At 49.7% G+C, this 22,985-nt stretch overlaps 1 protein-coding gene across 2 annotated transcripts in view; it reads right to left on the reverse strand.

Moving 5' to 3' along the window:
• VAV1 (vav guanine nucleotide exchange factor 1) overlaps positions 1 to 22,753 on the reverse strand; it is a 51,537-nt gene extending 28,784 nt beyond the window's left edge. For both annotated transcript variants that reach the window (XM_040629468.1, XM_008711294.2), the window contains exon 1: positions 22,448 to 22,753. In XM_040629468.1, the coding sequence (XP_040485402.1) occupies positions 22,448 to 22,651 (204 nt within the window). In that variant the 5' untranslated portion in view covers positions 22,652 to 22,753. The remainder of the gene's footprint in view (positions 1 to 22,447) is intronic.
• Positions 22,754 to 22,985: the final 232 nt, after the last annotated feature.

The raw sequence follows: 22,985 nt of genomic DNA on the forward strand, positions 1-22,985 counted from the left end.
GTGTGTGTGTGTGTAATGGAATTCTGCAAGTACTATTATATCCTCATTTTACAGATAAGGAAACTGAGGCAAGGACAGCTATCCAGGATGCAAACCCAGGCAGCATGACGGCAAGCACTATGCTGTAGCAACATATGTGTATCAAGTCAATACACAGCGTTCATTGTACCCATGGATCTCACACTTCCATCTTCAGACTGTATCTTCTCAATTATTGCTGCATCCACAGTATACCTGCTCCACTATCTATGAACTTAAATAAACTTTAACTTAGAAATGCCTGGGTGGCTCAATCAGTGAAGGGTCTGCCTCCAGCTTCCCAGGGTCCTGGGATTGAGCCCCATTGGGCTCCCTTTCTCTCTCTCTTCTCTCTCCCTCTGCCACCCCCCCACTTGTGCACTCTCTCTCTCTCTCTGTTAAATAAATATATAAAATCTTTAAAAAATAAAATAAGGTCAATAAATAAACTTCAACTTAAATAAATGTATTTAAGAAGAGAACTTTACATTCTGGTCTCAAAAGAAAACTAGGATCATTTGTTATAAAAAGAAGGCAGTGTAAAGTAAATACGATGTAAACGGTGTTAGTAAAGTCCAGCAGGATCTATTGCCTGCCCAAGGCTTGTTCTCTCTCTGTTGAAAAGAGATTAGTAGTAGTTAGAGGTGCACAAAAAACAGAGTAGCTATTCAACATCCATTTGTGATAAAGAAAGAGAGAAAGAGGGGCGCCCAGGTGGCTCAGTTGGTGAAGCATCTGCCTTCAGCTCAAGTCATGATCCCAGGGTCCTGGGATCAAGCACTGCGTCGGGCTCCTTGCTCAGTGAAGAGCCTGCTTCTCCCTCTCCTTCTGCCGCTCCCCTCCCCCCTTGTGCGCGCGCGCTCTCTCTCTCTCTCTCTCAAATAAATTTTTTAAAAAATCTTTAAAAAAAAAAGAAAGAGAGCAAGAAAGAAAAAAAGACACTTGGCAAAGTAAGAGTGGAAAGGAATTTCTGTAACCTGATAAAGAGAGCATCTTCTTTTTTTTTTTTTAAGATTTTATTTATTTGACAGAGAGAGAGACAGCCAGCGAGAGAGGGAACACAGCAGGGGAGTGGGAGAGGAAGAAGCAGGCTCCCAGCAGAGGAGCCTGATGTGGGGCTTGATCCCAGGACTCTGGGACCACGCCCTGAGCCGGACCACGCCCTGAGCCGAAGGCAGACGCTTAACGACTGAGCCACCCAGGCGCCCCAAAGAGAGCATCTTAAAAAAAAAAAAATCTTAAGTCTTTGTTTTAAATAAAAAGCAGAACATTATATTTAATGGGAAAATGTTGAAAAGATTCCCTGGCATTTGAAATCAGAACTAAGGTAGGGTGTCCCCATTACCATTTCTAGTCAACACTGCATTGAAGATCTTAGCCTGCACTGCAAGACAAAACAAGGAAACGGTGGAAGGAAGGAAGGAAGGAAGGAAGGAAGGAAGGAAGGAAGGAAGGAAGGAAGGGAGGGAGGGAGGGAGGAAGGAAAAGGGAAGGGAAAGGAAAGGAAGGGAAGGGAAGGGAGGGGAGAGGGGGAGGAGTAGGGGAAGAGGGAAGGGAAGGGAAGAAGGGAGGAAGAAATTGGGCATCTGCAGAAGGTACCACTGTCAACACAGAGAACCCAAAAGAATATACAGATAAACGACCAGAATCAATACCGTGACTTCACAGTGTGAGTGAATACAAAATCAATACACAAAGGTTACTATGTGTTGGTGCATTGGCAACAATCAATCAGAAAATGCTATTTTCTTAAAAAGATAACATTTACAAAATCCTAGAATAAGCAAAACTAATCTATGGTGATAGAAATCAGATCAGTGGTTGCTTTTGGGGTGGGGAGGGTGGTGGAGATTGACTCAGAAAGGCCACAAGCGATGGAAATGTTCTGTGTCTTGATAAGGGTGTGGGTTGCACAAGTGTATACATCTGCTGTAACTGACTGAGCAGTAAACTGAAGAACTGAGCATTTCACTGCAGGAAAATGTGGACTCCAATTTTAAAAGGATACCATTTACCATAACCTAAAAAATGTAAAACAAACATACAAAAAAGCTAGTGATACATAAGAAATCTAACAAAAAGATGTGGAAAATCTTTAATGGAGAAAATCATAAAATTTTATTGAAAAATATGAAAGAAGATCCAAACAAATAGAGTGAAATATATACTAATTCCTGTCTAGAAAGACTCAGTATTGTAAGAACTCAGCCCTCTCCAAAATTGAGCTATAGGTCCAACGCAATTTCAGTTAAAATCTCAAAACGGTTTTTCACTGAACTTGGCACATGAATCCTAAAATTTATACAGGAAAGCACAGAGTCGCAAATAGCCGAGACAATTCTGTAGAGGAAAAGTTAACTGGGAATACTCGCATCAAGACTTATCATAAATCTACAGTAATTAAGACAATGTAATTATAACAGGTAGCCTCCAAGATGGCCCCCAGTGGCGCACAGATCCCAGTACTTGTGCCCTATTTGTAATTACCTCTCTCACTGAACCAAGATTAGCCCTGTGTGACTGACTGATAGAGTATGGTAGAAGTAACACTACATGACTTTTCAAGGATAGGTAATAAAAGGCATTGCGGCTTCCACTTTGGGCCACTTGGATCACTGACCAGCCACCATGTTGTAAGACCACTCAGCCCTATGGAGAGGTCCAAGTGGAGAGGAACCGGGGTTCCACGTCACTGAGTCACCAAGGAAGCAGATCCTCCGGCCATAGTTGAGCCTTCGGATGATTGTAGCCCTGGCTGACATCTGACTGCAACCTCACGAGAAACCCCAGCTGAGCCATTTCATCATTCCTGATCCAAAAAACTCATAAGCATAATAAGTGCTCAATAAAGGAATATTTGGGGGGATAATTTGTTACTTAGCAATAGAGAAGAAATATAGGGATAAAGACAAATAAACCATAATAGAGGACCCAGAAATAAATCACACATGTATGAAAATGTCTTTTATGACCGAGCAGCTGTTACAGACCTATGGTAAAAAGAGGTACTATTTCCTAATTGTGGGTGGTTCAACCAGTTATCCATAAGGGTGAAAAAACAAACAATACATCAAATGCCTGCCTCATATCCTACTCAAAACAAAATCCAGAGGGTATTAAAGATTTAAATGCTAAAGGCCAGGGGCGCCTGGGTGGCACAGCGGTTAAGCGTCTGCCTTCGGCTCAGGGCGTGGTCCCGGCATTATGGGATCGAGCCCCACATCAGGCTCCTCAGATGGGAACCTGCTTCTTCCTCTCACACTCCCCCTGCTTGTGTTCCCTCTCTCGCTGGCTGTCTCTCTCTCTGTCAAATAAATAAAATCTTAAAAAAAAAAATGCTGAAGGCCAGACTTTGAGAAGACAATTGATTGAGGAGACTACCTGGATGACCTCAGAATTGTGAGTGGTTTCAGAACAACAAAAAGTCCAAAAGATAAACAAGATTTGATCAAACTAAAATATGGATCTGCTCATCAAAAAGTATCAGGAAGAGAGTGACAAGACAAGCCACAGACTGAAAATGGATATTTGCTACACATTTGTATTCAAATTTATAAGGCATTCCTAATGATTCAATAAGAAAAAGACAAAAATTCAATCAGAAAATTGGCAAGACATGAACCAAGTGTCCCTGAAGAGGAATCACGAATGCCCCAAACCCATGAGGAGGGAGCCAACCCTGGTAGTCATCAAGTGATGCTGATGAAAACCACAAGATACAACCGCCTACCCGCCAGATACACAACATTTTTTAAGTCGGGCAAATACCAAGTAGAAACAGCCTGCTTCCCCATCTTTTGTGTCTGGGCTGGTCTGTGACTTGCCTTGACCAATAGAACGCAGTGGCAGTAACACTGTGCGAATTCAAGCTTAGGCACCCAGAGGCTTTGCAACCTCGGCTCTTGCTTTCTTGGAACACTGCTGCCCAATGGAAGAGCTCAGGCTAACCTCTGCAGGGTGAGAGACCACGGGGAGCAGAGACAAACAGTCTGGCCGAAGCTGGAGGGAGATGAGAAGACACCTGGTCAGCCCCTTTTGCCGGGCATGGTAACTCCATCAGTCCTGTCTGGAGGCTCTACTCTGCCCTCCCTCCCTCCCTCCTTTCTTTTCTTTTTTCTTTTCTTTTTTTTTTTTTTTAAAGATTTTATTTATTTGACAGAGACAGCCAGCGAGAAAGGGAACACAAGCAGGGGGAGTGGAAGAGGAAGAAGCAGGCTCCCCGCGGAGGAGCCTGATGTGGGGCTCGATCCCATAACACCGGGATCACGCCCTGAGCCGAAGGCAGACGCTTAACAGCTGCGCCACCCAGGCGCCCCTCTTTTTTCTTTTCTTTTATAATAGACTTTATGTCCTTAAAGCAGTTTTAAGTCCACAGAAGAATTGAATGCAAGGTAGAGAGATTTCCCATATACCTCCCTACCCCCAAGCATGCACAGCCTCCCCCACTATCAGCCTTCCCCACCAAAGAGGGTACATTTGTTACAATCAGTGAACCCACATTGACATGTCATCACTCAAAGTCCATGGTTACATCAGGGTTCACTCCTGATGTACGTTCTGTGGGTTTGGACAAATAGATAAGGACACGTATGCACCATTATAGTAACATACAGAGTAGCTTCACTGCCTCCAAGACCCTCTGTGCTCTGCCTGTTCAACTGTCCCTCCCCCCAGCCCCTGGCAACCACTGTCTCCATAATTCCCCTTGTCTGAATGGCCCACAGTTTCCTTATCAATCACCTAGTGAAGGACATCTTGGTTGCTTCCAAGTTCTGGCAATGATGTGAAAGCTGCCCTAAGCATCTCTGTGCAGGTTTCTGTGTGGACATGAGTTCTCAGCTCCTTTGGGTAAATATATTTTCTTTTTAATTAAACATTATAGTTACATTTCCAAGTCCTGCGCACTGTCTCTGATCTCATTCTCTTCCTTCCCTCCTCACTGGTTGCCCCTCTCTGCAAGTAGATGTGGACCGTTCCAGCCCAAGTCCTCACTCTCTTTCCAGCACGCACATATCCACAAACAGCAAGCAGCGTGCTTCTGTCCTGTCCCGTGTTCCCTCCTTTCTGTCCCACGGCTCACCCTCCCTTTCTCGCTACAGCCCCGTTTCCCAAAGCTGTCTCTAAGGAGTCCCTCAGTGACCCAGAACTGCCTGTGTGACCAGCCCCTGCCCTCCAGAGCCCCCAGCCCTTCCGGGGGGCACCATTTCTTGAGAGCATAGCCTCTTCCAAACCTGAGAAGAAGAGTTGGCCAGGCACGGGTTTGATCAATCCCCCCAACAACGTTGATTCTGAGATCTACGAGGCACACTCTAATGACATCTCCCTTCCAGGTGTTCAGACCCAAAACGTTGGAGTCACCTTGGCTCCTCCGTTTCTCTCTCGTCCACCTCCAACCCCTCAACAAATCCTATCCGTGCCACCTTCCAAATACAGCCAGAATCCCGCCCCTTCTCTGCACCTGCCAGGCCCAAGCCACCATTATCGCTCACCTACATTACTTCAGTGTCCTCCTCATTGGACTGCTTGCTTCTGCCCCTGGACGCATGTCATTTATTTTCAACATGGTAGCCAGAGAAATATTATCAAAACCTTCCCAAGTCTCCCATCTTACCCAGATGCAAACCACAAGCCCTCGCATGACCTGCCCCATCCCCTCCCTACCTACCCCTCCTCCCGTTCTCCGCCTAGCTCTCTCTGCTCCAGCCACACAGGCCTCCTCACTGTTCCTCCAACATGCCAGGCATAGCCATGCCCCAGGGCCTTTGCACAGGCTGTTCCCATCTGCTCAGAATGTCCCTCCCCCATTCACCTGGTGCCTCCCTCCCTTGTCTCTTTCGGGCTTTTGATGAAATGTCACTTCTCAGTGAGACCTTCCTAGTCACACTACTTAAAACTCCACTACACGCACACACACGCACGCACACACACACCCCTAGCACTCCCCATCCTCCCCTCTGCTTTGTGTTTTTTCCGTAGAGCTTATTGTCTGGGGCACTGCATAGTTCTCTTACTTATTTTGTTAGTGTCTGTCTGTCCTCCCTAACACACCGGCACATCGGCTCCACGAGGACAGGATTCTCAGTGTTGTCTGCTCACTGCTGTGGCCTCAACACCTAGTACAAGGCCTGGCACCTACTAGATGCTCAGGAGAGGTTGGTGAATGAACGAATCCACATTTTACTGGTGAAACAACTGAGTCTCCGTGAGATCTATCACTTGCCCGAGGCCACACAGGAAGGAGTGAAGAGCCAGATACAAGCTCTCTGAGCCTCGAGGCCATGCCCTTAACCACTGTACCACCCTACCTCTTTGAACCACACCAGGCTGCCTCCTGGTGACACGTAGAAGGTTCGGCACGTGACAGGAACCACATGTAACACTCTCCTGCCCAGCAGCCTTTGCAGCCTTGTAGGCTGACTCCAGACAGGGCTTGCAAGTCACCAGGGGCAACAGAACAGTTGGCCTCATCTGGCCTGAGGGAGGAAGTTCCCTCCAGACCTCAGGGAGATCAGCTGAGCCTTGAGACTTCTTCCCCCCAGTCATGTGACATCTCAAGAGGGGTAGGGGGTATGACTCATCAGCCCTCCAGGTTGGGGTAGGGCCAGCTGAAGAAAGGGGCTCCCTCAGACAGCAAGAATGACTGAGGTTAGACCACCAGAAGGACTTTCTGGTAGCCCAAAGCGTGGGAGAGGTGGCAAAGGACAAGAGGCCTTTTAACCAAAAGTAGGAGGGGTGTGTGAGAACATTTCCTCCGCGTTAGTGAGGCAAGCCCCTCAGCCCCCCTCCCCCTTCCACCAGAATATCAAAGAGTTGGGCTGGCATCTTGCCCATATGCAAATCAGCACCCAGACACTTCCCCTTTGCCTCCTGGTCCTCCATCAGCACAACCTCTGCCCAAGACAAAGAAAGAGCCAGAAAGGTTGGTTAGTTTGCCACCCTCCTCTAGGGAACCAGTACGCAGGGACAGAGGCCCCATTTGGTGACTGGGGGCAGGGAGCAGCAGAGAGGACCCACAGCTGAGTACAACTGCTACAATCAGCTGCCCTACCCCCACCCCGGCCCAGGGAGCCACCGGAAACAGGAAATGCCTGTTACCAGGGCTTGCTCAGGGAGACAGAAAAGGGGGGGGCCTCTGCGTTCAGCCCTGAAGCCCCTTAATCTGGGGACTGCAAGACTTCATCTAGCAGACCAGAGAGGGTGGGCGTGCTGTGCAACCTCTTCAAAGCCTGGAAGCAGAGGTACAGAGCATCAACACCTCTTCCTGGCCTTCAAAAGTTTCCCCATGCCAGCCTGTCTCTCTTCTGTCTCGTCCCCTCTCACGCCAACACACATTCAACATCTCAGTGTCAGTCAAGGAGGTCAGACAGACATGGTTCCACTCCCAGCCCAGCTGCTGCAAGCTGAAGGACCTTGGGTGGGTTACTGCACCATCTGGGGCCTCCACTTCCTCGTCTTCGCTCTGGGAATGAAAATGCCAACCGAATCTCCACTCTAGCACCTGGCCCACCAGGCGGGGACATACATTCATTCAGCAAGCATGTATCGAGTGCCTCCTGTGTGCCAAGCCCCGGGACCCGGCGGTGGCCGAGACAGACAGAACCCTGTCTGCACAGAGCTTATACTCTAGTGGGGGGATGGACACTGAGCAGACAGTGGCATTAATAATTGGTTGGTTACAACAGTGGTGGGTTAGTGAGCATGGCAAGCAGCACAGGGAGCCCCAGGAGGGATCTGGTTAAATGGGAGAGGTGTCTGATAAAGCCGAGGACTAAGGGATGGCCGAGCAAGAGGGGGAGTGCTCCAGGCAACGCTCACGCACTGTGGGCTGGGAGGTCAAACGGTGCAACCAAGTTGCAAGAATGGTTTGGCAGCTTCTTAAAAGGTTAGACACGCACCTGCCACACAACTCATCCCACCCTCAGACGTTTACATTAAGAAATTATAGCCAGTGTGCACAGGGAGCCGGTGTTCACAGCAGCCGCGTCTGTGACAGCCAAAACGTGGCGACAGCCCAAGTGTTGATCAGCAGCAGGAAGGATGAGCAAACTGCGGGGCGTCCATACGCTGGAATACGACTCAGGAATAAGGTATGAAGGACTGATACATGCGGCGCTACGATAAATCGCAGAAGAATGGTGCCGAGTGTAAGACGCAAACCGAGAGGGTACGTAGCGTGTGATCAGATGGGGCGGCATGACAGAGTGCTCTAAACTTGCAACCACCCCTTCCTTGACTCAACAAATATTTATTGAGCATCGACTATGACCCACGTACTGATCCAAGTGCTGGGGATACAGCTGCGAACAAAAGAGATAGACATCCCTGCTAGCGTGAGGCTCACACTCTGGTAGAAGGACACACAACCAAAGTGTTACATGAATGTGTATGTATAAGGTGGTGAGTATTAAGGGAGAAAAATAAGTGAGATAAGGGAGGGGAGTGCTAGGAGGGGATGCAGTTTTAAATAAGGTCCGGGGAGCGTCGCTCAGAATGTGACATCGGAGCAAAGGCTCGAAGGATGGAATGATCCAGATGGGCGCCTGGAGGAAAAGCATTCCAGGCAGAGGGAACAGCCAGGGCAAACGTCCTGAGGCAGGACACTGCCTGGTGCATCGGAAAAAGAGGTTGGAGGCCAGTGTGGCTGGAGCAAAGTGAGAAAGGGGGAGTGGGAGGGAGTGGACCAAGGGCAGTATCAGGTGCTGATCTACCAAAACTGGATATCAAAACTGTGTAATCAGGGGCGCCTGGGTGGCTCAGGACGCTAAGTGTCCGACTCCTGATTTCTGCTCAGCTCATGATCTCAGGGTCGTGAAATCGAGTCCTGTGTCAAGCTCCTAAGATTCTCTCTCTCCCTCTCCCTCTGCCCTTCCCCACTTCTCTCCCTCTCTAAATAATTGGAAAAAAAAAAAACTGTGTAATCAAAATGGGGCAAGTGGTTGTCACCACAGCATTCCAACCTTTGGCCATATGTCAGAGTCCCTGAGAGGGCATCACAAATCGTTAATGCTTTTCTCCCAATTCCCCCAGTCCCACAATCCAGCACAGATCACACTAAAGGGAACAGCCCCACATCTTTTGGGGTGCTGGATGCTGCACCCATGTGGGGATCATTCTGAGTCCCCAGGGCAGACAGGCACAAGACAGACACCCCAAGGTGAGTTTCTGGAAACACACTGTTCACTGAGAAGCCATGAAGTTGCTGCGGTGTTCTGCCAGGACTACAGGTGACTTGGAGGAAGCCGGGGAAATAATTATTGCAGGCAGATCTCTGATGGGCTGTCTGGAGGAAGGCTGATGAGCTGTGTGCTGGTGGAGAGTCCTAAGAAAGGAGATCTGGGTTTGATCTAAGATTAAACTGAACTCCAAAACCACCAGAGCCATTAGAGCTAAAGAGGACCCTGTCTCAGGAAACAAAACCATTGCATTTCACCTGTTTGCAGGCAAATAGCGGTAACAGCAGCTCCCATTGAGACAACACAGAGCTCAAAGAGGCAGTTAACCATGAGGGCCATTGGTCCGCTTGCTCTCAGATCCATTCCCTGCCTGCCCTTTGCTCTGTTCCACAGCAGAGAACCACATTTCCCAGGCTCCTTTACACCCTGGCTTCCAGGTGGGCTTAGCCAATGGGATGTCCAGACAGGAGACCAGAGGGCGGGAGGAAGAGAAACCAGGGTAGTTCTCCTTCCCTTGCTCTGCCTCTTCAGCAGCAAATATGTCTCCTTCCTGGTGTTGGCTCCCTGATGGCAGCTCTTGCACAAGGTCCTGGCTCCCCTGAATGGTTCCGGCCTCTGGACCCGATCACACTACCTCTTCTACTGTTTCTCCAGCCTAGTGGCCACTCTCTGGGTTACCTCAGCATTCCCCATCTGTCTTCTCAGCTCCCTCATCACCCATTAGCCATAACCTGAATTAAATCCTCTCTGTCTGAAAGATCTAAGATGATTTCTGCTTTCCTGGCTAAACCATGACTGAGAAAACCAGAAATCTGAATCCAAGACTATCTCCATAACCACTTAAAAGGTTCATATGTCCCCCTCAAAGAGGCGATATTCATATAGTGCTTATAGTCACAGGTTTGGGGGCTCAAATCCCAGCATAGCCACTTGTTCACTTGGGTGACTCACTTAAACTTTCCATGTTTCCATTTCCTCATCTGTGAGACTAGGATAATAACGAAGAACGGGTTGTGCTTTCCAAAGATGGCCACGAACATAGCACACAACCAGCATGTGGGTGCTTCTGCAGTGGGACTTGTCACACCACCATCGGGAGGTGGATTCTGATTCCTCTGCCCTTGAATCCAGGCTGGTCTTAGTGAATTACAGCAAAGCAACACCACGTGGTCTCTAAGTAGGTCAGAAGAAAACTTGCAGCTTCCACCGTGAGAAACACTTGATCTCTCCACACTCCTTCTCAAAACTCAGTCACCATGTTGTGAGGAAGCCCAAGCCACATGGAGAGGCCACAGGCTGCTGTTCCAGTCAACAGACCCAGCTGAGCTCAGCATGAGTCACCCCATCCCAGACTCCCAGAGTGCAGAGGAAGGATCCTCCAGCTGATTCCAGCCCTCAGACATTCAAGGCTTCTCATTGCAGGGCTGACAAACCATCATCTCCACACTCCATTTGAATTCCTGACTCACAAAAGCTGTGAGAATTTTAAAATAGTTGTTGTCTTATAAGTTTGGGGTGGTTTGACTCGCAGAAGAGATACCCTGAACATCATGGCACTTACTCCATGGACTTGTTGTAAAAATCAAATGAGTTATAAGTGTTACGTACCTGGAACAACATTTGCACACAGTAAGTGCCTCAAAAACGGGACCTGTTTCTACTGCTGTTATTTCTTATACTCTTCGACACTATTCCCATCCACTTCAATAAAAGTGTTTGTTTCAAAGTACCAACACCTCATGTGGATACGCTTTCTTCTTTTGGTCTCTAGCTTTCCTCCTAAGTCACTGGTTCCCTTCTGACTCCTTGGCCTCTTCTTCTGCCTCTCCCCAACCTCCCCATGCTGCTACACCTTGAGGCTCAGACCCCTTTTCTTCTCTCTCTCTCCTCCCTCCCCAAATGATCTCATCCACCCCTATGAGTTTGCCCACCAATCACTACTAGGTACTGCTTGAAGCACGTGACAACTTTACAACAATTCACTCATTTAATTCTTGTAACAGACCTATAAGGCAGGGACTATCCTGACCCCCATTTGAAAGGTGGGGAGACTGAGTCATGGAAAGGAACGGTAACTCACCCAAGATCCCACAGTCAAGACTAGAACCCAGACCCCCATGTAACTAGTGTCCCTGCCCCTCAAACAGGGTTTCTCAGTCTCAACACAATTGATATTTCAGTGGCTGTCCCGGGATTACAGGACATTTAGGATATCAGCAGCATCCTGGTCTCTACCCACTAGATGCCAGGAGCACACCACTCCCTCCAGTAGTGAGAACCAAAAATATCTCCAGGCATTGCCAAATGTCCCCTGGGGGGACAGAGTTGTTCCCCACGCCCCTAGTTGAGAACCACCTACATTAACCACTATGCTATGCTGCCTTCCATCTCCAAGGCAATTCACCCCCATCAAGGAGCTCCCCAAAACTTGAGTAACTCCTCAAAACTTGACTCTCCCCAGCCTTCCCATCTTAGCAAGTAATGCCCCCATTCACACGGGTTCCTAAGCTGCAAACTTAGACATCATCTCACCCCTCCTTTCATTCACTCCCACCCCTCTCCCATCTGGTTTGTCAGGAAGTCTGACCAGCACAACCACTGAAATGTGAACCCATCCACTGTTCCTGATTCTAGTCCAGCCACCATTACAACCCCATGGGACACCTCCCTCAACCCTTCCGCCCAGGTCCCCTCACTGCCATTTCAATTACCCTAACAGTCTGGTCCCCACAGAGCAGCTAGAGGGACCTCTTTAACCCACCAATTTGCTTAAACCCTCCAAGGACTTCCCATCACATCTAATTGTGCACACGTACCCACAGCCACACTAGCAAAGGGCCTTCCTCCCGACCTTAATCCCAGCACTCTCCCTTCACCATTCACTTTCATTTAGACCTTCCTCACCACAGGGCCTTTGCATGGCATTTGCCCTCCTTGCCCCATTCTTCCCAGAGCTAGCTCCTCATCCTTCAGCTTTCCTTGACCACCGTCCAGAAGCATGCCCCTTTCCTCTTCTCCATCTTGACCCCTGGCTTATTTTGCCTGTAGCATTTATTGTAATATTTTGTTGATTTGCTTTTTTACTGTCTATAGTGGGTTGAATGGTGCCCCCCCCCAAAAGATATAACCACCTCAGATCCCTGGAACATACCTGTGAATGTGACATTATTTGGGGGGAAAAATAATAAAAGGACTTTGCAAGATGTAACTAAGTTAAGGATCTCAAGGTCACGAGATCATCCTGGATTACTTGGGTGGGCCCTAAATTCACCAACAAGTGTCCTTACACGAGACACACAGAAGAGACCCACAGACAGACAGACACAGAAGAGACAACCTGGTGAAGACAGAGTGACACAGTCAAGAGCCAAGGAACGCCTGGAGCCACCGGAAGCTGGAAGAGGCAAGGAATGGATTCTCCCCGAGAGCCCCCCAGAAAGAGCTCGACCCTGCTCACACCTTGATTTCGGATCTCTAACCTCTGGAACCATGAGACTATATATTTCTGTTATTTTAAGCCATCCCGTTTGTGGTCCTTTGTTCGTGCAGCCACAGGAAACAAGTACACTGCCCTTCTCCCCCACAAGGCCATGAACTTAGGAGACCAGAGAATGTGTCTGCTGTGTTCTTTCCCATAACCCCGGCAATCAGCACAGCTCCCATTGCTGATAATAAAATAAATGATCATTCCAACTCACTGAAGCTCTCGATCTCTTCTTCACTGTCCCCAGACAGTAATTGTTCATGCGTGACTCTTTGGACCCTCCCCAAGATCGGAAGCTTGCTCCCTCCAAAATAGAGTTTGTGGGGGTGGGGCTGGGGGAATAGGGGATTCTACCTCCTAGGGGACACTTGACAATGTCCGCAGACATTTTGTTGTCACAGCTCCAGGGGAGAGGGTGTTACTGGCATTGAGTGGGTGGAGGTCAGGGATGTCGCCAAACATCCTACGATGCACAGAGCAGCCCCCAAGACGGAGAAAGATGGGGCTCCAATTGTCAGCAGCGGGGACTGGTGAGAGGTTGTGCAGCAACTTCGTACCTGATGCCAGTATAAACAGTGATTGCCTCCTGACATCTATTCCCACTTCTTCTGCTAGCAGCCCCTCAGCGTCCCCTGGGGAGCCACCCCTCCTCCGCCCCGTCTAGCTCCTTTGGGTAGGGTCAACTCCTCTCCATCTCCATAAAGAGGTATGTGACCTCAGCCTGGCCAATCAGAACAGCATATTCTACCGACCACAACAATTGGTTGAGGAACGGACATGTGACTCCCCCCTAAACACACACACACACACGCACGCATACACACACACACAAGAAATCATGTCCAGTGAGGCATAGATCTGGGCTTGAGCAGCCATTTTCCACTGTACACAAAAATGTGGACATCTAAATTTGGAGCAGCTGGGCACCCCTGCCTGCCACCATGAGGGGAAAGGATGACTGAGAATGGAGAACACTGAAAAGACAGCTGAGTTAAGAGATGGGGGTGGAGGTGATCCTGAAATGGAGCCCCTGGATCCAGCTGGACCTGAAGACATTTTCAGTTATATGAGCCAATAAATATCATTTTTTACTAAGCCAGTTTCAGTTGGGTTTTCTGTCACAAGTTCTAAAACTCTTGGTAAAAATTTCTGCAGACTGAGCTCAGAATTTCCTCAAACTTCAAACTTCTCCAACTGAACATCGTTTATTTCTTCCCCAAGGGACGTGACTCCCAAGTTCATCCTAAAGCCCAGGTCTCAGAACACCATCTCTGCTATCAGAGGGGGACAGTTAATTTCTACAATGTGGTGAGACCTTTAGAAGCTCAGCTGTGCCCACCCAACACACCCTTGGGTGCTGCCACTTCCTGGAGTCATTAATGTTAACAAGGGAGACAAACAGAACTTCTGTTGGCTCCTCAAAAAGGCCCCAGCCTCCCACACTCGATCGGCATATCACCTCCTCCAAGAGGCCTACCCTGATTGCTTCTGGGGTTTCCCTCCTCTCCACTCCCACAATGCCCCGGGCTCCACCCACCCATTGGCAGACTGTGTTCCACTCTCGGTTAACTGCCTATTCCCTCATCTATTTCCACGAGCTGCATGAGGATCTGTGCACCATTCATCATGGAATTCTCCATCATCCTGCACACCGTTTAATACAAGGAAATATCCATGACGTGGGTGGTGTCATCATCATTATTATTAGCAGGATCATCATCATTTTCCCCATTTTACAGGTGAGAAAACCAAAGGCAGGAGAGGCCTAGACACTTGCCCAAAGTCACATAACTAGGAACAAGTAGAGGCGGGATTGATCTCAAGCAATCCATACTTAACCACTGCTAACCAGCCAACACTAACCAATAATAAGTAAGCACTCAACACATACCCACTAAATCAGGGATCAATTGGTAAACTCTTTCCGTAAAGAGACAGATAGCAATTTTTTTTTTTTTTGGCTTTGCAGGTCATAGTGTCCTTGTCGTGATTATTCATGTAATGAAAGCCCCACAGACAACATGTCAACAAATAAGTGTGACCATGTATCGGTTAAATTGTGTGTAAGAAACAAGGCATAAGTTATGATTTGCTGTCCTGGCATTAAAGGAAGGATGAATAAATGAATGAAGTGAATAGTTGATAAATGTTTACTGAGCACCTACTATGTGCCAGGTGCTGTTCTAGGCACCAGGGACACAGCTGTGAACGAAACAGATGAAAGCCTTGCCCTGACATTCCAGTGTGGGAAGCAGATAATAAGCAAAGAAGTAAAAACTATGTAGGTCAGAGAGCTGTGTGCTAGGGAGAAAAATAAAATAAGAAAAAGAAGAGACAGCACAGAGGGGCAGGGGGTAATGGGTACAATCTTATGTGTGGAAACTGGGGAAGCTCTCTGGTAAGAAACCTGAAGGAGATAAGAGAACAATCATGCTGTATATCTGGGGGAAGAGAGATCCATGGAGAAAGGACTGATGTGCAAAGGCCCTGAGCCTGGATCAACCTGGTGGGTTCTAGGAACAGCAAGGAGGCTTGTGTGTCTGGAGTAGAGTGAGGAAAGAGAAGAGAGGAGAGAGGGGAGGGCCAGGAGGTGAGCAGAGGCCAAACGCATAGGTTCTCATGGGTCAGGGTGAGGACTTTGTCTTTTGCCCCAAAGGCAATGGGGAGCCATGGGAGGGCTGGGAGCAGGAGAGGGACAGGATTTCTCATCATCCTCTGTGGAAAATCCTAAAGGGTGACATTTCCCAGTAGTAAGCACAAAAGGAAGTCAGTGAACAGAACAGACTGGAAGAAAAGAAGGCACGATACCAAATGTTGGCCCTCCTAGACTTCTGTCCCCATCAGCCATAGTACGCATGTTGAGATGAGGTCTTCCAACCAACCCAACCCAACCCAACCTACTTTGCTGAGATTTGATGCCACCCAGGCTCCCCAGTCCTTAGCTGAATCCCTCCCACATGGCTTTGATTCATGCCCCCTTCATTCCTTATCTCACTACGGCTTCCTCCAAGCCAGCCCCTCCAGACCTGTCTCTCTGAAGCCAGCCAGGCATCATTCTGGAGTTCTACAGCATTCTCTTCTATGTCCACCCAACCATTTCCTGTTCTCCCTGGCTCCCAGCTAAACCATTCTCAGCCTCTCTTGTGGTTGGATGGGACCATGTGATGGAGTTCTGGCTAATGGATCAAGAATGGAGGTGACAGCACCACTTCTGGGCCTGGCGCATGAAAGCCTCCCCTGGTTTCCTTCCTCACACTCTTCTTCCCCACCTTCTGGGATAGAGAGGACTTCAAGGGCTTTAGGGAAAGTAGGGCACGGGATGGAAGGAGTCTAGGTTCCTGTAGGGACTTTGTAAAGAAGAGCCACTCCCTTAACCCCCAAGATGACCCAAACTAGATTGTGATGTGAGCAAGAAGTACACCCTGACTGCTAAAGTGTGTAGTTTGTTACAGCAGCTAACATTACACACCCTGACTTATACCACATCGTACAGCCAACTCAGACTGACTGAAATCAAATTAACAAAAAGAGTGCCTCCCAGGGGCGCCTGGGTGGCACAGCAGTTAAGCGTCTGCCTTCGGCTCAGGGCGTGATCCTGGTGTTATGGGATCGAGCCCCACATCAGGCTCCTCCGCTATGAGCCTGCTTCTTCCTCTCCCACTCCCCCTGCTTGTGTTCCCTCTCTCGCTGGCGGTCTCTATCTCTGTCAAATAAATAAATAAAATCTTTTAAAAAAATAAATAAAATAAATTTTAAAAAAAAGAGTGCCTCCCATTATTTTAGCATTGGCTAAATTTAGCTCATCAATCACACCAGTAAGGAATGTAACTTAACCTATCACATTTAACCCTCATACAACCCCTGAAATAAAGGTGCTGTCCACATCCCCATTTTATAGATGAGACAACCAGGGCTCAGATAGGTCAAGCAATGTTTTTTTTTTTCTTCGCAGTCACAAAGGTAGTAAGTACCTGACTTGAAATTCAAGCCAGCCTAATATATAAAGAGTTCCTAAAAATCAATAAGAAAGAAAGGACAGCAGTTGCAGAAGCAAAAAACAAAATAATGGGCAAATGATATGAACAAATAATTACTTCACGAAGAGAAAATAGAAATAGCTCTTAAACAAAGAAAAAGAGGTTCAACTTCACTCAGAATAAGAGAAATGTAAATTGAGCCATAATGAGCTCCATTTATCACCCATGAAGTTGGCAAGACTCCAAACACTTAACAATAGAACAGTCTGTGGCAAGGTGATGGCCAGGAAGCACTCTCATGCTTTGTTAGTGGTAATGTAATTGGAATAGCCCACATGGGAATAAGCCCATATGGAGAACAACTTGGCAATACCTGCCAAAAACACAAAGGCTCAGACACTTGGAGCCAGCAAATCCTTCTGAGAAACCCCGTGGAGATACTTGCTCATGTGTATGGCAGCAATAATAACATTCCTGTGCAGCCAGGGACTTTTCTAGGTTCTTTTTTTTTTTTTAATATTTTATTTACTTATTTGACAGAGATAGAGACAGCCAGCGAGAGAGGGAACACAAGCAGGGGGAGCGGGAGAGGAAGAAGCAGGCTTCCAGCGGAGGAGCCTGACGTGGGGCTCGATCCCAGAACGCCGGGATCATGCCCTGAGCCAAAGGCAGACGCTTAACGACTGAGCCACCCAGGTGCCCCTCTAGGTTCTTTATAGTAATTCACTATCCCTCACAACAACGCTTAAAGATAGGGATTTATTATCCCCATTTTAGAGATGAGGATACTGAGGCACAGAGAGGTTAGGTAACAAGCCCAAGGTCACACAGTGGAGAAATCAAAAAATGATTCACGGACAAGGTTAATGGCTGCAGTAAAGGTGTCATAAAAAAGCCTGGCACAATCCAAGTGTCCACTGACACAGAGGATGATAAAATAAATGGTCACCCCACTGAGCAATGGGATAGAGGCAGTTTTGGGTAACTGTCGACAGCAAGAATCCCCACACCAGGGTGTCCAGGGTTCCAATCCCCAACTCTGCTGCTTTCAAGTTAGGTACCCTGAGGAAAGTGACTTGGCACTTCTGTGCCTCAATTCCTCACGTGAAAAATAAGGATAATATACCATCTGCCACCTAGGGTGTTATGAGGATTAAACAAGTTAATGTATAGAAAATGTTTACAAGGGCGCCTGGGTGGCACAGTCAGTTAAGCAATCGACTCCTGGTTTCTGCTGAGGTCATGATCTCGGGGTCGTGAGATTGAGCCCCACATCGGGCTCGGCGCTCAATGCAGTGTCGGCTTGGAACTCTCCCTCCCTTTCTGCCCCTCCCCTCACTTGTGCTCTCTGTTGCTTTCTCTCTCTCTCTCTCTCTCTCTCTCTCTCTCTCTCTCAAATAAATAAAACTTAAAAAAGAAAAGAAAAGAAAATGTTTACAACAGGAATCTGCAAACTTTTTCTACAGAGGTCTAGATAGTTAATATCTTCAGCTCCACAGGCCAGACGGTCTCTGTGGCAACTCTTCAACTCCATGGTTGTAGCTGGAAAGCAGCCGTAGACAATACATACATGAATCAATGGACATGGCTGTGTGTCAATAAAACTTTATTTATAAAATCATGCTTGGTCCAGATTCAACTGTTGGACTGTAGTTTGCTGGCCCCTGGTTTGGATGACTGCCTGGCACATAGTTAACACAATATAAGTCATTTGTTAAATCAATGGGACTATTCAGCATACTGTGCAGACATGTTTTCTCAAAAATGAGGACAATCTCTACGTATTGATTTGGATAGAGTCCCAAGATGATTATTAAGTGAGGAAAGCAAGATATAAAGCAGTCAGTGGTATGTGCCATCTTCCGTGTTAAGGGAGGAGAGTAGGAAATAAGAACCTAAATTCCTATTTGCTTATGTTTGCATAAAGAAACTCTGGAAGCCTATATAGTCAACAAGAAAGAAAGAAAGAAAGAAAGAAAGAAAGAAAGAAAGAAAGAAAGAAAGAAAGAAAGAAAGAAAGAAGGAAAGAGAAAGAAAGAGGGAGGGAGGGAGGGAGGGAGGAAGGAAGGAAGGAAGGAAGGAAGGAAGGGGAAAGAAAGTAGTTACTTACGGGAGAAGGAAGGAGCTGGGTATCCGACGGATAGGACTAGAAGTTATATTTTTCCCTGTGCACCTTTTTCTCTGCTTTTTTTGTTTAAGATTTATTTATTTGTTGGAGAGAGAGAGAGAGAGATAATGAGCAGGGTTAGGGGCAGAGGGAGCGGGAGAAGCAGATTTGCAGGCTCCCTGCAGATCAGGGAGCCCAATGTGGGGCTCAATCCCAGGACTCTGAGATCGTGACCTGAGCTGAAGGCAGAGGCTTCACTGACTGAGCCACCCAGGCGCCCCAACTTTTTATGTGTTTTAATATTTGAACCATATGAATGTATTATTCAACCAAGTAAATATTTTAAAGATTCTAGCAGCTCTCTGTGCCTGATCACAGGATTTCTCAACCTCAGCATGACTGACGTTTGGGGCAGAGAATGCTCTGCTGTGGGTGGCATTGCAGGGTAGTAAGCAGCAGCCCTGACGTCCATCCACGACATTTCAGTAGCATCTCCCAGATGTGATGAAACCAAAAACACGTCCAGACATTGCCAAATGCCCCTGGGGGGCAAAATCACGCCCGCTGAAAAATCCTAGCCCAACCTAAACTCCTGCTCGCTGTGCTACCCTTTCGCTACCCCACGTCCTTCCTAAGAAGCCTTGTTAGTGGGGGTTTACCAGGTGTCAGACACCGTGCTAAGCAGCATTGAAATACACAACAGTCCTCGAAACAAAGGTCCCATTTTCATCCACGTTTCACAGATGGGGAAACTGAGGTTCGAAGAAGGTAAGCCAGGAGGTGGTGGCATCAGGATTTGAACCCAGGTCTGGCCCCTCAGAGCCACTGCCCTCCAGCTGACCTCCTTTCTACCTCTCCCGCCCTCTCCCCTGCCTCTGCCAGTGGCCCAGGCATTCACAGGCCAGGAACCTTGACATCATCCGGGCCTCAGCGCCTGCCTCCGCCAGGTCTAATCAGCTCCCACGCCCTGGTGGGTCTTTCCCACAATGACTGTCACATTCGTCCCTTCCTCTCCACTCCCTTGGCCTTAAAGTTTCATCTCGCAACCCAGAATGTGGACTCCCAGAGAGAGGAGGTGAGCTAGGATGTCTGGTGGTCGGGGGGCCGCCTACGATATGACCCTCCCTTGGTCTCAGATCTCAGAGGCCCCATCCAGCTTGGAGACTCGCTCTGGTCTGACTGCAGCCATGAGCCACCCCAGCAGACTCTGAGGCCACCCACAAGCTCTCACCTCAGGGCCTTTGCACTGGCAGTTACCCCCTGCCAGGAGCACTACGTGCCCGGATTCACAAGGCTCATCCCCTCATTTTCCCCAGGGCTCTGCTCAAATGTCACCTTATCAGTGAGGCCTCCCGGACCACCTATTCACGAGTGCGACCCCCACACTCAGGGGCTCCCTTTCCTGCTTTGATTTCTCCAGAGCACATACCCCCTCCCCACAGGTGAAACGTTTCCTTATTTGCTCCCTGTCCTTTTCGCCCACGAGAAGGCGGGCTCCTCAGCGACAGGGACTCTATGTGGGTCTCCTTCCCGCTGTCCCAGCACCAAGAAGAGGCCTGACATGCATCGTAACTGCCTCTGAGCCCAGGTGCTCTTCCCGCCCTCTTCCCTGGACACTGAGAAGAAGCAGAGGAACTGAGAAGCATCTGAATTTCGGCCCCCACACCTTCATCTATGCCTCTCCCATCAGGAGCATTCCCCCTTTCTCCCTCCACCCTTCCACATCCCAGTCCATGGCCTCAGCTTAAATCGGTGGACAGACAGGGCCCTGCAAAGCTAGAGAGGCTGTTCTGTTCTGTGGCACCTCCCTCCATCTCAGTGGAACGACCTTCTAGCTTCCCGCACACACGGAACGGGGCACAGGGCTGAGCTTTGCGGGGAGACAAGATGAGCGGAGGCAGCAAGGCACAGAGCTCCAGACGGGAGGGCTGGGGAACACCCCTGTGCAGCCTGGGGCCAGACGCAGCCGGGCGGAGGAGGCCGGAGCAGTGAGAAGGTCCTACTCACTCCTCAAAACAGGGCACAAATGTCCGCTCTCGCCTTTGCTTCAGGGCTTCAATATCTTGCCTTTGCTTCAGGGCTCCCCGCCCAGAGGTTTCTCCCTCGGTCCCAGTCGTGACCACACAGGGCTGGGGGTGTCTGTGTCCCCAGTCTGGGAGCACCTCGAGGGCCAGGCCTGGTCGGGATCCTCAGCACTGCCCAACACAAAGGAGCCTGCCTCCCTGCTGTCCCCACAGCGGCCTTCCCAGATATTAAGGCCATGCCCCACCCCCCCGCCCCGCCTGCGGTGCCCTTCATCAGACAGTGGCTGTAGGCAAGATGTGGGCAGGGGTGGAAGTTCATCCTCAAGTTTATCCACTTCCCCATTAACTGCTATTAAAGCTTCACTGGGGACCTTGACCGCCTGCCGGTCAGGGCCTGACAGGTCCCTTGGCTACTTCCCCATCTGCTGGAAGCCAGGAGGTAAGCAAATGTATGCAAATCTGGGATGGCCTGTGGCCAGAGGGGCTGGGCCTCTGGAGTTCCCTCATCCTATCAGGAAGCCCTGCCTGGGCTAAGGACGGTGGGCCACCCACGTCCTCCGCCCCACGGCTGGGTCCCCAGGGAATGCCCCCAGGCACCCCCATGAGCCCCCTCCCTGAGTGCTGACTTCCCCTCTCCCCATCCACACGTGGCATCTCAAAGGCCCCCCACCCATCCGCAGCTCCCAGGCACAGAGCGTTCATTCCAGAGTGGAGCCTGAGGGCCGGAGGTGAGTGTCCTCTCAGACTCCCAAGTCAGCTGAGACACCAGGAGCCCCCAGCCCCCAGCATACATCGCTTCCACCCAGCACCCAGGAGACCATAGGGACGCAGAGAAGGTGCAGCAGAGAGGGGATCCAGTCACGTTACCTCCTCCACCCCAACCGCATTCAAATAGGGATTTGAATATATTTCCTGAGTCTAGCAGGGCCCGCTCAGCACAATCCACCCTCCCTGGACTTGGGCCTTTGCAGTAATCCCTACAGAGAAAGAGCAGCTCTTCCTAGGCTCCAAAACCCCAGGACCCACTCTTGGGCTCAAGACCAAGCCTTTTCTCAATGTCTCCCTGGGATGGAGAGAGCCAGGAAGACCAGAGCCCCGGGGGCCCACAGCCCCCCACTCGCCCCACGCGCCCCAGGCCCAGGCAGGAAGCGAAGGGGAAGAAGATGTGAGGGGAAGGAAGGGGCCCAGGGCCTGGGAGGAGGAGACACATGTGGGGGAAGAAGTTGGTGGAGGCCCCTCCCCCATAGGCAGAAGGGGGGATGTCAAAGGAGGTAAAAACCTCAGGCACCCTGCTGACCACCTCGGGGGTGGGGTGGGGGTCCCAGGTATCCCTCAAGACCCCCACACAGTCCCATCCGGGGGGTTGAACCTCAGTGGAGTCAGCCTGCGGCTTGGAAGCTTTAACACCAAATGTGTCCGTTCTCAGCCTAGATGTGCACTAACTCAGAGCCTATTAACCCATCCCTGCTACCCTTGGGTGAGACACCCCCGGATCTCAGAGTTTACCACCCCTCCATCCTCCCCCCATCCCCCTGTGCCAGCCCCAGAGGCTGCAGCATATTCCCTTCCACATCACAAGCCCAGAGTTTCAGTGTATGAAGTCTCCCGGTGCCAGCCAGGGGTGCCCCCCCAACCCTTGGCACGCCAGCCAGCGGCAGGCTCACCTGGGACATCTGGGGGCGCAGGTTGACCTCACGCAGGTTGATGGCATGGGGCAGCAGGTTGTTGAGCAACTGGCACAGAAGGACGCCATCCCGGAGGGCCTGTGCCAGCTCGCACACCTGGGCCCCTTCCCAGGTCACACGGTGGCTGGGCGGCAGCACCCGGCACTGGATGAGCCAGTGGGTACACTGGCGCCACAGCTCCATGGCTGCTGCCTCCCCGGGTCAGCCCGCGCGCCCTTGCGGCCTCCACCGCCTGCCTGCCTCTGCTAGCTAGCTACCACTTCCTCTTCTCTGCCTGTAACTGTCGCCCTGAGAGGGGGTGGAGAAGGAGGAGCCGTGAGGGGGGCGGGAGCACCTGCAGCCCAGCCCCTTCTATGCAGGACCTGGCATCTCTTTCCCCCACCAGCTCAACACAGGCCTGGGCACCTGGGAGTGGGGGGCTGCTGGTGGAGTTACTGAGGCCTGCTGCCTTCCTCCATATCTAACCCATGATCAGTCCTACCTCGGCAACAGACTCAAAATCTTCTGAACCCTCTCT

The sequence above is a fragment of the Ursus maritimus genome, unplaced genomic scaffold (assembly GCF_017311325.1).
Source record: "Ursus maritimus isolate PB19 unplaced genomic scaffold, ASM1731132v1 scaffold_14, whole genome shotgun sequence".
Classification (NCBI taxonomy): Eukaryota; Metazoa; Chordata; class Mammalia; order Carnivora; family Ursidae; genus Ursus; species Ursus maritimus.